At 45.5% G+C, this 16,817-nt stretch overlaps 1 protein-coding gene across 1 annotated transcript; it reads left to right on the top strand.

Moving 5' to 3' along the window:
- Nucleotides 1-13,529: 13,529 nt before the first annotated feature.
- On the top strand, nucleotides 13,530-15,138 carry LOC311041571 (uncharacterized protein). The gene is made up of 2 exons (XM_084051994.1): nucleotides 13,530-14,303; nucleotides 14,819-15,138. Exons 1-2 carry the CDS (start codon nucleotides 13,799-13,801, stop codon nucleotides 14,950-14,952), a joined length of 639 nt encoding a protein of 212 aa, XP_083908120.1. The 5' UTR covers nucleotides 13,530-13,798; the 3' UTR covers nucleotides 14,953-15,138.
- Nucleotides 15,139-16,817: the final 1,679 nt, after the last annotated feature.

The raw sequence follows: 16,817 nt of genomic DNA, 5'->3' as shown, positions 1-16,817 counted from the left end.
GAGCCGGATTGAAGCAGACCCCTATAGCTTACTACCCCTCACCAGACAATACTATTGTCCAGATGTCCCGAACGGGAACCAACGATTCCGCCAAGTCCTTCGAGGAAGAACTGCTGGCCGTGATCCAGGAGTGCCAAGAGCCCCTAAGGAAAGACATGACCAGGATGGAAGGGAAGCTAGATAACCTGATTCTGACTATCTCCCCGGTCATACCCATCCTCAGAGAAATGATGTCTCAGGAACATGACCTGCAGTAACCTTGAAGATTCCCTTCAGGGACAGCGCACCTCGACCCCGAGGAAGGCCAAGCACGGTACTCGCACTCTAAACGAGGATAACGACTGCCCCCAACAGGGACCGCAACTTCACGGACCTCCTAACCACACTCACCAACTAGACCCGGGATATGCGAACGGGATACTAGAACAACTAGTCACATCTAATCAACAGCTAGTCAAGACTCACACACATGCCTCACTCCCCCAGAGAACAATGGATTCCTTCCACGGCGACCCCCTGCAGTTCACGGGCTGGCTAAGAGACTTTGCCAGGACCATCACAGATATAACTGATCAACCAGACGTGAAACTAACCTACCTACAACAGTACACCTCTGGAAAGGCACGTGATATCGTAGTGGCCTGGAGGAACAATGCCGACAGCGACATAGGATATAGGGGTGCCATGTCCGAACTGAAAAGAGAATTTGGTTCGGCAAATGTGATCGCTAGGGCCGTGAAAGACGCAACTAGGAACCAGCCCTACGTGAAGGAAGGAGATCTCAAAGCCCTACGCGACTTCTCATCCTTCATACACCAGTGCCGCTGTAACCTGAGTGCCGACCCTGCCTGGCTGAACGTGGACATGCAGGATATCCTAGGACCGCTAGTTAAGAGACTACCAGAGTCCATGATCTACGAATGGAGAAAGGAGGCGTACAAATACAAACGTTCCTTCGGCGGAGCAGAGCCGGAACTCGACCAATTCGCAGACTTTCTAAGAGACGCAGTCGAGATAAGGAGCTCATACAGCTCCGACAGTACGCCCAGCGATACAAGTACTAGACAAGGAGCAAACTCAGTCGACAACAGGAATAGGTATAACAATACCTATTCCAGGCCATACGAACCCAGGAGTAGACCACCTCCACGGAACGAACGGTCCAACTATAAGCAGCAGACCGTGGGATACCTACAGGAGACAACCCCAACGAAGCTAACCAACAACCCGAGGAAGCATTCTATGTAGATTACCCACAGAGTAACCAAGTACTGGTCAAGCTCGCCGAAGTTATATTGAGGAACGGAGATAAGACCCATAAGACATACGCAATCTTAGATGACGGTTCGGACCGTACCCTCCTACTGCGTAGTGCAGCTCAGCGACTAGGCCTACGAGGAATGCCCTCTAGACTATCCCTTGGAACCGTCAACGATTCACAGACTTTCCAAGGTCACATCGTATCCTTCTCAGTAGCTTCAGCCACACAACCCCACAAGGCATTCGATATAAGCAGTGTTTTTACGTCAAGGGCATTCAGACTTAATAGCCGCACCTACCCTATTGAGGCAATACAAAGGAAATACGAGTACCTGAGAGACCTGCCACTATCGACGATAAAGAACGCACAACCCGAACTACTCATCGGATCGGATTACCATCAGCTGCTAGTTCCCGAGGATAAGCAAATGCGAGAAAGCTGCAGAGGAGGACCGACAGCCATACATACAAGGCTCGGTTGGGTTCTACAAGGATCCCAATTCAAACCCCTAAAGGTAAGCCGGTGTCAACCACCACAATGTCTAACCGTATCCCTGACTACACCAAACGAGAAAAGTACATATGACCCCATAGAACTTTATCGTCTTGCAACAAAGATATGGGAACTAGAAGCTCTACCATTTCAAAGTGAGAAGCTCGCTATAAGATCAACTGAAGATACTCAAGCAATCAGCATACTCGACCAGGGAACAACTAGGGTCATGGTAGACGGAACCCGTCGGTATGCCACCCCGCTACTATGGAGAGAAGACCTCCCCCGGCTTCGCGCCCCCATGAACGCGGTGATGGGCCTGCTCCGTAGTACAGAGAGACGACTAGCCAAAGAACCAGAGCACGCGATGACATACTCAAAGGAGATGAAGAGACTGCTAGAAGCAGGCTATATTACCCCCATAACCAGGGAGGAAGCGAATAAAAGCACCCATTCATGGTACATACCCCATCATCTAACGGTTCACAATTCGAAACCTAGGATAGTCTTCAACTGCTCTTTCACATATAATAACCAGAACATGAATGAACATCTCCTTCCAGGACCTGCCCTAGGAGCCAGTCTACTAGGAGTCCTGCTCAGATTCAGGGAATACCCCATAGCCACAAGTGGCGACATAAAAGGGATGTTTCATCAGGTGAGACTGACGCAAGAAGACAAACCATTCCTCCGATTCTTGTGGCGAGACATGAAACTAGACGAAGATCCAACAATATACCAATGGGAAGTACTACCTTTCGGTACAACCTCGAGTCCCTGCTGCGCTATCTACGCGGTACAAGGACACGTCAAAGGACACACGAACCCAGAAGATGATATCAGGAAATCTGTTGAACAATGCTTTTACGTCGACAACTGGCTTCAAAGTTTCCCAACCATAAAACAAGCTAAGACGACAATCACTAGGCTACACAGTCTACTTCTCGAGGGAGGATTTGAACTCCGACAATGGGCTTGTAATGAGCTAGAGACCATAAGACACTTCGAGAAAGAGTCCCTATCCAAAAGTACCGAGTTATGGTTCAAGGAGGATATTACAGATCCACAAGAACTCACTCTAGGACTCGTATGGCATTGTAAATCTGATACGTTAAGGTATAAGCATCGCCCACGGGAGAGTGTAACTCCCACAATGAGAAACATCTACCGACAACTTGCACGGCAATATGACCCCCTTGGTTACCTTATCCCATACACAACACGAGCGAAGCTTATAGTACAGAGTCTGTGGGATAAACATAGGGACTGGGATGAATCAAACCTTCCAGACGACCTGATACGGGCCTGGAAATCCTGGGAAGAGGAACTCCCTGACCTGGAGGCGATAACTCTACCAAGATGCTACCTAGGCTCAGGAGGATCTAGCGAACACAGTATCCACATCTTCTGCGATGCCTCCGAACGAGTGTACGGATCAGTAGCATACCTGCAAACCAAGGATGAAAGAGGACGGATCCATACAACCTTCTTAGCCGCGAGATCGAAGGTAGCACCGAAAAAGAAGCTCTCGGTACCACGATTAGAGCTGCCCTATCGGGAGCCCGACTAGCTGCTAACCTAAGGAAGGAGCTCACTATAGACGTAAAGGCAAAGAACGTATACTACTGGACGGACTCCACTACTGTACTGTACTGGCTGAAATCATCATCCATCAGATATAAGGTATTCGTAGGACTCAGGATCTCGGAGATACAATTGATAACTAACAGTAACGCATGGTGCCACGTCGGTTCGGCTGATAATCCTGCAGACGATATAACTAAGGGAAAGCACCTACTACAGCTTGCCGAGACAAGCCGTTGGAGTCAAGGGCCGCCTTTCCTCAAAGGCCCGATCTCCCAGTGGCCTAAACAACCTCCTATAGGTATACCACAAGAAGAGGACGAGTTACTGAAGACACTCCCTTTCTGCGGAAGAATAGAAGAACAGCAACCCAGATTGCCGGATCTGAGTAAGTTCACCACATACGAAGATCTACTGGAGGCTACAGTTAAAGAACACGGGACGGCCACGAGTCAGTCAGAACACGGGGCGGCCATAGACGCTGACACATTCCGGAGAGCCGAGCTAACGCTCCTCCAGAAAGTCCAACTAGATAGCTTCCCCGGGGAACTAGCAATCCTCATGGCAGGGAAGGACATAACGGCGTACAGCGCAGCGAAAGGGAGACCCTCCCTGCATACCCTCAGCCCAGAGTACGACGAGGATAGTCAATTGATAAGGGTAGGCGGTCGACTCCGTCAGTGCGACGAACTAAGTCATAACGAGAAGCACCCAATTCTCTTAGACCCTTCCCATGTAATCACAAGACTACTCATACAGCGATACGATAAGCAGATGATGCATTCTGGTCCGGAACGGGTCTTTGCGGAAATACGCAGGAAGTACTGGATACTGAGAGGAAGGGAGGCAGTGAAGAAACATCAACATAACTGCGAGGACTGCAGGAGATGGAGAGGACAACCGCAGATACCACGAATGGCAGACCTCTCTGCTTCCAGCATGAGAGTATACAAACCCGCATTCTACTCTACAGGAGTAGACTGCTTCGGACCAATACTGATCAAAATAGGTCGGAGGACGGAGAAAAGGTGGGGAATAATCTTTAAATGCCTTACTACGCGCGCAATAGACCTCGAACTTTTAGATAAGATGGACGCAGAATCCTTCTTAATGGCCTACCGACGCTTCTGTAATACAAGAGGAACACCTTACGAAATATACTCGGATCGTGGTACCAATTTCTTAGCAGGAGACAAGGAACTAAAGGGGGCTTTCAGCGCCCTCAAACCTGAAGTACAGAGTCAATTGTGCAGAGAGCAAGTCCATTTCCATTTCAACCCTGCAGGTGCACCCCACATGGGAGGCTCCTGGGAAAGAGAAGTGAGGACGGTAAAGTCGGCCCTCAGGACCGTCATAAAAGACCAAATAGTGACCCATGAGGTGTTGGACACGATCCTAAAGGAGGTAGAAGGCATGATCAACTCGAAACCACTAGGATATGTATCTTCAGATATTGCAGATGCAGACCCGATCACACCATTCCTACTGATAGCAGGAAGACGGGACCCCTCCCTACCACAAGCGATCTACCCGAAATCTGAGCTAGTCACAAAGCAAAGATGGAGGTACTCACAGATTGTTGCCGATGAATTCTGGAAGAGGTACGTACCAAACTACCTACTAAACCAACAGACTCGGAACAAATGGCAAGTGGAGAAGGAGAATATTAAAGTCGGAGATAGAATCATGATCGTTGACCAACAGCTCCCAAGAGCCTCATGGCCACTAGGGATCGTGAAGGATGTAATACGAGGGAGAGACGGCAGAGTGAGAAGTGCTACAGTGCAAGTAAAGGAGAAAACTTATACACGCCCGGTAGCTAAACTTATCTCAATGCCCCAGCTACCCCCGGATATAGAGGAGGAATTCGACAAGGTCAGACCTAAAAGGAGTAAATTTACACGCTAAATTTAGGGCCGGCAGTGTTACAGAGGTGTCCTCTATACCGGCACCACCTAGGCACCCATACTTGGGTGATAAACGAAACGGCTATGCTCTAGGGTCGTCCTTATATGGCGAACGCGTAGGATGACATCATGAGACATGATACCTGCCAACCATATAGGGTTGAGTTGAGGCAGGGAAGATCAGATCGGTAATATTCCAGTTCAGTAACTACCAAGTATAAACTAACTAAGAAAGAGTGAAGGCCTTACGAACCATTTGCTCTCCTACCTGATCTCATCTACCCAGCCCCAATCACTCGGGCTCCCGAGAGGTACCGTTCTGGCCGACGGCGCTCTGGGCAACCTGCTACCAGCAATCTCACTACAAGAACTATCCCCTTATTTAGTTCCCTCCAACACCCTGTTTAAATATTAAATAATAATTAATAAATGATATTAGAGCTGCACTATGTAACTTACTTCTTTTACGTTTTTAATCGGTTTTCCTGCACAAGTGCAGATTGTTTTTTTTTGTTTTTTTACCATTGAGCTAATATAGCCTGGCTGCTTGCTCAGGGGATACATTGAATCTTGATCTTCAGGTCAAATATTCTTAATATAAATGTCTCAACCACCAATACAACCATCCAAATTGTGTTAACATACTCTACTATACCGATTGGACTAAATTAATTTTTTTTCATAAAAAAAAGTGACATGATGCCACTTTAAGTTGGACCAACATTTTTACACTGTTGATTATAAAAAAATAAAAATAAACAATACTTAGAAGAATCAATCTTATCCAAACAGAAAACACATTGAGTTTCTCTCTGCTAACGTTACCTCCTCTCCTCCTTCTAGATGTCACACTCCTTCCTGTGTGTAAAGAGGAGGTTTCCCCTGAACAGCAGGAGAGGAGCATCAGTCTGGTCCAGGAGAAACCAGAACCTCCACAGATTAAAGAGGAACAGGAGGAGTCAGTTCAGAGACCAGAGGAGGCTGATGGGTCAACGGTGACATCACTAGACAGGAGGACAAGGGGAGACAATCTCTCAGGTAAAAACAATCACTTTATTTGACTTAATTACTAACATTGGTGATGTTTTGATCTATTGAGCTTCATCAGATAAACAACACATGTAGTAGGTTGCTACTGTAGGCCTATATACATACACAAAGAACACGTAGGTAGAGGAAATTAATGAGATGATGGGGAACCCTGTGTAGGAGTCTAATGGGTTGTGCAAACAAGGCTAGGAGACTGAAGAAGGGAGAACAATAACATCAGGTTTGCTCCATAACCCTGACTGACACAGTGGCAGTCTTTGCAAGAAGGCAGTGTTTTACACCAATTACATTTGGTACATAGATGACACATGCTGCTTGTGTCTGAATCAACACCTAGTGTGGCAAGAAAACAAAGTTATCTACCATGTGTACCAAGCATGGCAAACAATAAACTATATTTCATGTGACTTGGCCTGGTCCAAGTCATTGTATTGTCAACACTTTTCACTTTTCATTCAGACACAACTGTGTCCAAATATTTAGTTTTTCATTGATTATTGATCATTGTTGTATTAACCACCAAATAATTACAAAAAAAAATCACAGATAACGAAAAAACATCACATGGATGCACCTGGGACGTATCATCAGTGTTGTAGCCTGGGGTCATAGGATGTTTCGGGTCTCGCAACATACACCCTCACCCAGGTGACCCAGCCAGGGTTGATCAAGCCCCGACTTACGTCCCAGGTAGCTACCCACGGTCAGTCCTAAATAGGGAAAGACAGGGCCACTCAATACGCTTGTCCGAAACTACTCTGCCAGGAATGGGGGAGAGGAATTGCTGGTACGTGGAGGGGCTAGGCTCTGTGGGTGGCCTCCTGGCCGGGCTCCTCCTCCGTCTCACCAGGTCCAGGACCTGTGCGTTGCACCAGACTCCCCCGCTCCAAACATTTTATTCTGGTGTGATGGTGTCTTGGCCCGTGGTGGTACTGCAGGCTCCCTTAGCGGCTTGCTTGAATGGCCCTCCTAAAGGCCTCACCGTGGATTTGTTGGGCTTCTTCCTCACGGAAGACACAGACTGGGGCGCCAACCCAAACTGCTCCCGGATGCCGTCTACATTCCGGCTGTCACCCGTCTCTCCGGTGGTCACCAATCTATTCCTGGTTGTCACGTAGTCTATAAATTCCTATGAGCCAATCAGGTCTAATTGAGGACAATTAGACCTGATTTATTGCTCACACAAAACAGTAGCTGAGTGGAAATGTTTTAATGTACATCTGTCTAACCAGAGTCCAGTGCTTATGGAACACACTGCTGTAATTATATTGCCTATATTGAGTTTGAAATTAAACAATATTTCAACACATCAGAATGTTTTCAACCAGTCTAACATAGTCAGACCATCAGAGATCTCCTCCTACTTATACGTCTGTGGAAATCTAAATTCATTGAATGTTATCTAACGGTGGAGAAAAACAGTGGTAACAAACCTACACTCACTGCTTTGAAAACCAATCCTGTTACCGTTCCAATATGAGGGACCATCCTGAAGTCTTTGCATTGGTTTTGTATTAATGTTATTTTTATTTGTTTCATCTCTGAATAGTTTCTATTTTTTTCTAATAAAAACTACTAGTTTTTATCCTTCAGATTTTACAACTCGTATCAGTAGGCAGAGATCTCTGATTGTCTGGATACGTGAGACTAGTTTTCAGCCCAGTGTCAACGTTCCCACATAAAACACCCATTGAACTGTTTACATGAAGTAAAGTATAAACATCAGAACATTATCAAGGCAGATAAAATATGGAAACAGTAGATGCACTGCACACATAATGTATTATTACACGATAACAGTATTCTTCATACAGTATGATTATAAACAGTATTCTTAAACAGTAAAACTATTTATAAGCAGTATTCTATAAACAAACTATATATTTTATTGGGTAAAAAATGCATATTCACAGGATTCTATATAGTACATAAACTGTATATTTCATAAAGTTCAACAGTATATTGTTGCTGTCGGGCAGAAACCTTGTATTTTTGGGGGCTTTTTTATGCCTTTATTCAGAGAGGGATAGTGAAAGTAGGCTGACAGGAAATGGGGTGATAGATGGGGGGTGACACGCAGCAAAGGTCGTCGGGAACGGGAGTCGAACCCGCGACATGCTGTCAGGCTGGCTTTGCAGCCTAGGGTGCCTGGACCGTCACGCTATGGCCCAGGCGTGACGGTTAACTTTAACTTTAACAGTTTTCGTAAATGAATGCCCTACTTCGTCACAGACAAGACAAAAACAGCCGAACTACAAATTCGGTGAACTTTTGTTTTTGTTAAAGTGAAAATGGTTCAGTCTGTCTGTGGGTTTATTAAACATTACAAAGTATTAAGAAGGACTTATGACTAAATTGGGTCCATTTGGAACACAAGATCTTTTCTACATTTCATGCAAACTGATAGTTTTGAACATACAAGGTTTCCACCCGACAGCAAGGATATATAAGCAGGATTCTAAACACATACAGTATCCTTTATTATACAGTAAAACAGTATATGAATCAGGATTGTATATTTGTCCTTTATACAGTAAGAGTATATACGTATAAGCAGTATTCTTTATACTGTATATATGTCCAAATGAATTAGTGTACATGTGCTTTAGAAATACTGAACAGACCTGCAAATCCAAATAGTACTAACCAGTGTTTCCATACATAGTCTATTTGAGAGAACCACCAATTTGAGTTGTGCTTTGCTGACATTACCTCCTCTCTCCTCCTTCTAGATATCACACTCCTTCCTGTGTGTAAAGAGGAGGTTTCCCCTGAACAGCAGGAGAGGAGCATCAGTCTGGTCCAGGAGAAACCAGAACCTCCACAGATTAAAGAGGAGCCTGAGGAGCTACTTCAAATACCAGAGGAGGCTGCTGGGTCAATGTTGACATTACTAACAGTGAAAAGTGAAGATGATGAAAACAGAGACACAGAGCCTCTAGCCAGCATCTCAACTGAACACATGAAAACACACACTGGTGTAGAGGACTGTGGAGAATCACAACCAATTAGTGAGGAACAGCTCATCTCTTCACACTGTTCTGAATCTGACATCACTGAAGACAGTGATGAGTGGGAGGAGACCAGGGAAGATCAGGCAGCTTTAAACAAACTGAAATCACACAACACACAACATAAAGAAGGACAAAGATTGTCTTTGAGCAACAAGCTGTCCCAGGACCTGAGCTCATCAAAACAAACTCCATCCCAAAGTCACAAAGAGAAGAAAAGCTATACTTGTACAGTTTGTGGCAGAGACTGTCACTGCATGAGCAGATTGAAGACACACATGAGGACTCATACAGGTGAAAAACCCTATTCTTGTAAAGTTTGTGAACACAGATTCAATGAAAATGATGATCTGAAGAGACACATGAGGACTCATACAGGGGGAAAACCCTATTCTTGTACAGTTTGTGAACAAAGATTCAGTCGTAATCAACATCTGAAGACACACATGAGGACTCATACAGGGGAAAACCCCTATTCTTGTACAGTTTGTGAACACAGATTCAGACAAAATAGTAATCTGAAGACGCACATGAGGACTCATACAGGTGAAAAACCCTATTCTTGTAAAGTTTGTGAACACAGATTCAATGGAAATGGTGATCTGAAGAGACACATGAGGACTCATACAGGGGAAAAACCCTATTCTTGTAAAGTTTGTGAACACAGATTCAATGAAAATGGTGATCTGAAGAGACACATGAGGACTCATACAGGGGAAAAACCCTATTCTTGTACAGTTTGTGAACACAGATTCAGACAAAATAGTAATCTGAAGACGCACATGAGGACTCATACAGGTGAGGAAAAAACATGTTGTAATTTGTGGCCAATGTTTGTTCACCAATGTCATTCTATTTTCCCCCTGATCTTGTGCATATTAATATAGTTAATAATAATATAACACTATTATTTTTTGAACTGCCTTTTCCTGTCACATTTCCGCCTGTGCTTTCTGTATCACAGAAGACACCAGACTCTTACAAACAGAGACTCACTCAGAGACAGTTTGTTAGCTTGTTCAATGTAAAATCCAATGCTCTGTAACATGCTCATGTTGTTTACTGCATGTCTTCATCTTGAATTATACCTAAAGAATTGCTAAGACATAATTGTTTCTCATCTTAATTTAGTTTACAAATCAGACTGTTCATCTTCTGTTTTAGTTTTCATTCATTAATGACCTTGATATGTCCTTCAGGTGCAGTGCATGATAAGGAGCTTGATGGAACAACTGTTGACCCCAGAGTTGCTTCCTGCAGCAGGTAATTTATTTCTTACACAATTGCACAACATCCTAGATTTAGTCACTAATCATCACATTGCTGGCTCTGCATTCCACTGTCCTTATCTGTTCTGCGGCCGAGTATTTTCATACATATTAAATATTTGTCATCCTTCATGAATTAAATCAAAACAGTCTATTCCAAACATCCTTTAAATAAAATAAATAAGTAATATTACTCTGGATAAGAGAGTAAACTATGGACAACTGACATTACAGCTAGCATCCACCTCCTGCATTACATTGTTTACATGTTGTGTAAATAATATAATACTGTATTGTGCATTATTATAGTAGTGTACAGTTAAATAGTGATGAAGGCCCTGCTGAGAAGAAGACCCGAACTGAGGACAACTCTGGCACCTTAAGACCCCCGATTGTACATGGTTCCTCCAATCCCAATTCTGAGCCCATGCTACTGTCAGTCGGCAGAACTATTATTATTATGATTTTGCTGTGTTTTGATTATGATTTACTTTGCTGTGATATCATTTATTTTGGTTTGTTGTGATTTCGATTATACTTACTTTGCTGTGATTTTGTTTATTACTTTTTGCTGCATGTTGAGTTATTTGAGTTGATTTATTTGTGTTGTGTGTATTAATGATTTTGTTCTGCCACTGACTGAACTGAGCCTGTCAATCACTGGAATTAGCGAAACGCCTACAGCTGGGCACAGACGCACAGACACGGTCCGCCAACCAGGGCACGCGCTGGAAACCCACGGAGCCAGTTGGCACACAGGGGGTGTGTACAACAGAGAACGGGGAAATGTTTGAAAGGGAAAGGGAAGAGAGACACGAGAGAGACACACAGGAGCGACAACACCGTGGAGGGAGAGGAACAGTTACGGACACTGGAGAGTGGGGAGAGCGACGGCCAGCACAACATAAGAGCAGAGAGACGAGCAGACGGCGTGGATCACCTCAGAGACGGAGAGAGAATACTGAACAGTGCGACACGCAACAACCGCAGCGGCAGAGCAATAGCTCTGCCTTGTCGGTGAGTACCTGAATCGGCCCGCACTGTCGAAGATTAACCACATTTGGCTACGCCATTACCTGAGAAACTGAGTTGTGTAAACTGTTGAAATTCGAGTGATCTGCCGCTACGCTCTCTGTCCCTCTAGGAGCTGTGGACGGCGCCGCGTCAGAAGATCCCCACACTTCCCCAAACAGAACTGTCCCCACTCCAATCCATTCCCAGTCACAGTCACTTTAATTTACAATGTTAGCTTAGTGTGTTTTCATTTAGTTTTAGTGGTCTCATAGTTTTATTTGTGGTATCTGAATATTTTAAAGTGTTTAATTAAAGTTGTATGTTTTATTCTTTAGAATATTGTAAAGGGCTTTTTATAATAAAAAAGGTATTTACCTTTTTAAACCAGTTAACCTTGCCTGCTTCAAATATTTCTTTGCCAAAGCTTTTTAAATTATTGGTCGAACCTGTGTTGCCTATGTCACTTGTTAAGTGACTGATATTTCAGAGGACCAAATACCTCTTCTAAAAAAGGTGGCGTAGTCGGTATTATTCTTTTAAGGTTCAGACACAACACATTTTGCACTTTATAACTTAGCAGACCTGTGTCTGGCCGGGTGGCCACATGATGTCAGTCGGCAGAACTATTATTATTATGATTTTGCTGTGTTTTGATTATGATTTACTTTGCTGTGATATCATTTATTTTGGTTTGTTGTGATTTCGATTATACTTACTTTGCTGTGATTTTGTTTATTACTTTTTGCTGCATGTTGAGTTATTTGAGTTGATTTATTTGTGTTGTGTGTATTAATGATTTTGTTCTGCCACTGACTGAACTGAGCCTGTCAATCACTGGAATTAGCGAAACGCCTACAGCTGGGCACAGACGCACAGACACGGTCCGCCAACCAGGGCACGCGCTGGAAACCCACGGAGCCAGTTGGCACACAGGGGGTGTGTACAACAGAGAACGGGGAAATGTTTGAAAGGGAAAGGGAAGAGAGACACGAGAGAGACACACAGGAGCGACAACACCGTGGAGGGAGAGGAACAGTTACGGACACTGGAGAGTGGGGAGAGCGACGGCCAGCACAACATAAGAGCAGAGAGACGAGCAGACGGCGTGGATCACCTCAGAGACGGAGAGAGAATACTGAACAGTGCGACACGCAACAACCGCAGCGGCAGAGCAATAGCTCTGCCTTGTCGGTGAGTACCTGAATCGGCCCGCACTGTCGAAGATTAACCACATTTGGCTACGCCATTACCTGAGAAACTGAGTTGTGTAAACTGTTGAAATTCGAGTGATCTGCCGCTACGCTCTCTGTCCCTCTAGGAGCTGTGGACGGCGCCGCGTCAGAAGATCCCCACACTTCCCCAAACAGAACTGTCCCCACTCCAATCCATTCCCAGTCACAGTCACTTTAATTTACAATTTTAGCTTAGTGTGTTTTCATTTAGTTTTAGTGGTCTCATAGTTTTATTTGTGGTATCTGAATATTTTAAAGTGTTTAATTAAAGTTGTATGTTTTATTCTTTAGAATATTGTAAAGGGCTTTTTATAATAAAAAAGGTATTTACCTTTTTAAACCAGTTAACCTTGCCTGCTTCAAATATTTCTTTGCCAAAGCTTTTTAAATTATTGGTCGAACCTGTGTTGCCTATGTCACTTGTTAAGTGACTGATATTTCAGAGGACCAAATACCTCTTCTAAAAAAGGTGGCGTAGTCGGTATTATTCTTTTAAGGTTCAGACACAACACATTTTGCACTTTATAACTTAGCAGACCTGTGTCTGGCCGGGTGGCCACATTTGGCGTATGTCGGCAGGACCAATATAAAGTGAAGGCAAAGAAATTTGAAGCAAGGTGTTTTTGTTTAAAATTAAGTTATTTTTCATTTCAATTTAAACATGATGATGCCAATTTTTCCCGGTGCCCCGTGGCTGCCGAAGTTTAATGGAACAGCAAATGATATTAAATACATAGAGTGGAAAGAACAAATTAGAGGGATATTGGGAGCACAAGCATTAGAGGAAGCTACAGGTGTGGCTATCATTATTGGGGCCTTAGCTGGAGAAGCTAAACGACAGGTTAATGTACTAGAAGCTGCGGAAAAGAATACTGTGGCAAAAGTCTTCACATATTTAGACTCCCTTTATCATGAGACGACCCCCCATGCAGTACTACGCTCACAGTTTTTTAGTTGTGTTCAACGCCCCAGTGAGTCAATGCCATCTTTCTTGCTAAGGTTGCGTGAACTTCATAGTAGGCTGCGGCAACATGACCCTGACGGCCCTCCCTCCGCAGCTAACCTGCGGGATCAATTGCTACTGGGCCTACGAGAGAGCCCTCTGTCTCAGGCTATCAAGGTCTATGCACGCCGCAACCCCGACAAGGATTTCACTGCATTACGCCAGGAGGCGCTGTTGCTAGAAGGAGAGTATGGACGGCCACAAGCTGAGGTAACTTGCTCTGCAGTTGACAATTCATATGTCCGCCCTCGTGTTCCCACTCCACAGGAAGCCGACTGGAAAGAGGCCATGAAACGGGAGATAATGGAAGATGTAAAATCCCAGATGAAGGGACTCGCCCAGGACTTGATGAAGGAGATCCGACCGCTCCTCCAATCTACAACGCCACCGCCCCTCCACTCACCCAGAGACAGGCCACCTCCTGTACAGACCAGAAGAGACTCCCCACAGCCCTCTTACGCCAACGACTGGGACGAACAGGGTAGGCCCATTTGTCGCCATTGTGGAAGAGCAGGCCATATTGCTAGGAATTGTAGGAGCAGGCCACAGTTAAACTAGAGTTCCCTGCTGCTGAGGCCCGAGGGGCAGGGGTTGATAACCGGTTGGGAGAGTTGAGGGCCACTGAAGCATTTGTTGGACGATGTCCAAACCTAGAAGTAACTATTGAAGGGGTAAAAACTCCAAGGCATTTTAGATTCCGGCTCACAAGTCACTTTAATGAGCCAGAGTTTATTTGAGGAACATTTTACACAAGCAAAGCTTGGTAGAGCCCCCTTAATTCTAAAATTGAGAGCCGCCAATAATCTTGCGATCCCTTACACCAGCTATGCTGTATTAGACTTTGAGATAGACGGGATTAAGATACCGGGGCGGGGGGTTCTAATTGTAAAAGATGAGGACACCACTAAACCCCTGCTTATTGGCATGAACGTGGTTGAAGCGTGCTGGGATGCACTCTTTAAGTGGCCCGGAAGGTCTGACCTCTCTCCCCGCCAGCTCAAGAACCCAAAGATCTGGAGAGAAGCCTTTGCAACCTGCCGTCGTGTGGAAGCCACCGTGGAGGAGGATGGATCCCTAGGATATGTGCGGCCGGCTGGCCGTGGCACCATAAAGGTACCCCCCAGGAGTGAAATGCTAGTGTGGGGACGAACTCGAATGGGCCCCAATGGAGAAGACTACTATGCCATGGTAGAAGCACTACAGGAGACCAGCAATGTTGGTGTTGCCAGAACATTGGCGGTAGTAAGACGAGGGAGAGTCCCCATCCGTGTATGTAACCCCCACCCTTACAGTATGTCTATAGGCCGCTTCCAGAGACTAGGGAAATTGTACCGTGTGGATGAAGCTGATGTACATGGTTCCCATGATTTAGATCTGTCCCTGGGTGAGGACTGTGTTGTTGATGTGGGACTGGTGGATGTTACCTGTGACCAGGAGAGCCGAGGCCTACCAAAAGAGGTGAGCGAAATGACTAACAAATCTAATCTGTCTGCAGAGCAGAAGGAGGAATTGCATGCCCTGTTCCTTAAATGGGAGCGAGTAGTTGCCAGAGACGAAGAGGACTTTGGACGGACCGACCTGGTGCAACACCGCATCCATACCGGCGACGCGGCACCCATCAAGGAGAGGTACCGCCCCCTTCCTCCTCTCATGTATAAGGAAGTCAAAACTATGCTTGCAGAAATGTTGACAAAAGGAGTGATCAAGGAAAGTTGCAGCCCATGGGCAGCACCTATAGTGCTAGTTAAAAAGAAAGACAACAGTTGGAGATTTTGTGTGGATTATAGAAAATTAAATGCTGTAACCCATAAAGATGCTTTCCCCCTGCCTCGAATCGAGGAGACCCTGACCAACTTGACCCGAGCTGAGTGGTTCTCTACTCTTGACTTGGCCAGCGGTTACTGGCAGGTTGAGATGGACCCCCGAGACAGAGAAAAGACAGCTTTCACCACTCCCCTAGGCCTGATTGAGTTTGAGCGCATGCCCTTCGGACTCTGCAACGCCCCGGCCACATTTCAGCGCTTGATGCAACAGTGCCTAAGCGGACAGGTGACAGATTCCTTATTAGTATATTTAGACGACATCATAATTTATTCCCCTGACTTTGATTCCCACTTACAACACCTAGACAAAGTGTTTGAGCGCCTCCAGCAGCACGGTCTGAAGGTGAGGATGGACAAATGCAGGCTCCTCCAAAAAGAAGTTAAATTCTTGGGCCATGTAGTAGATCGTGATGGGGTAAGACCAGACCCAGACAAAATCTCAGCAGTCTCAAATTGGCCAGTCCCTTGTACTGTAGGTCAGGTTCGAGCATACCTAGGCCTAGCGGGTTATTATAGACGTTTTGTGTCTGGGTTTGCTAAGGTCTCCCGCCCCCTCAATGCGTTACTGACAGGAATTCCAGTCGATCGGGCCACCAAGTCCTGGAAAGTAAAGTGGTCCCCAGAATGTCAGAAATCCTTTGAAGCATTGAAAACTGCACTGACCACTGCCCCTGTCTTAGCCTATGCTGACTATAACCTTCCCTTCATTGTGTATACAGATGCCAGCAACCTGGGCCTTGGCGCGGTCCTGGCCCAAGTCCAAGAAGGGCAAGAGAGAGTAGTAGCTTATGCAAGCCGGAGCCTGCATCCAACCGAGCGGAACGACGCCAATTATAGTTCATTCAAATTGGAACTTCTAGGTCTAAAGTGGGCGGTAACCGAAAAATTTAAAGATTACCTGACCGGGGCGCACTTCACCATCTATACGGACAACAACCCAGTCGCCCACCTACAAACAGCCCGCCTAGGTGCGGTAGAACAGCGTTGGGTAGCCCAGCTGGCCTCCTTCGATTACGACATAAAGTATCGCTCCGGTAAGAGTAATGTCAATGCAGATGCACTGTCTAGGTGCCCAGCCCCTGCTGAGCCCCCCGAGCCCCCTGGACCAATTGCCAGCGTGGCTGCTGTTGAGCTGACCCCTAGTGGAGGAGAGGAATGGGTCAGCAGTGACT

Source organism: Gymnoscopelus microlampas (genome assembly GCF_963454915.1).
Source record: "Gymnoscopelus microlampas genome assembly, chromosome: 3".
Taxonomy (NCBI): Eukaryota; Metazoa; Chordata; class Actinopteri; order Myctophiformes; family Myctophidae; genus Gymnoscopelus; species Gymnoscopelus microlampas.
This window is presented reverse-complemented; position numbering and strand designations above follow the sequence as displayed.

Coding starts and splice junctions, on each gene's coding strand:
- LOC311041571 (XM_084051994.1), top strand. CDS start 13,799: ATGCCATCTTTCTTGCTAAGGTTGCGTGAACTTCATAGTAGGCTGCGG. Junction 14,304..14,818: donor CAACGACTGGGACGAACAGG/GTAGGCCCATTT, acceptor TCTCCCCGCCAG/CTCAAGAACCCAAAGATCTG.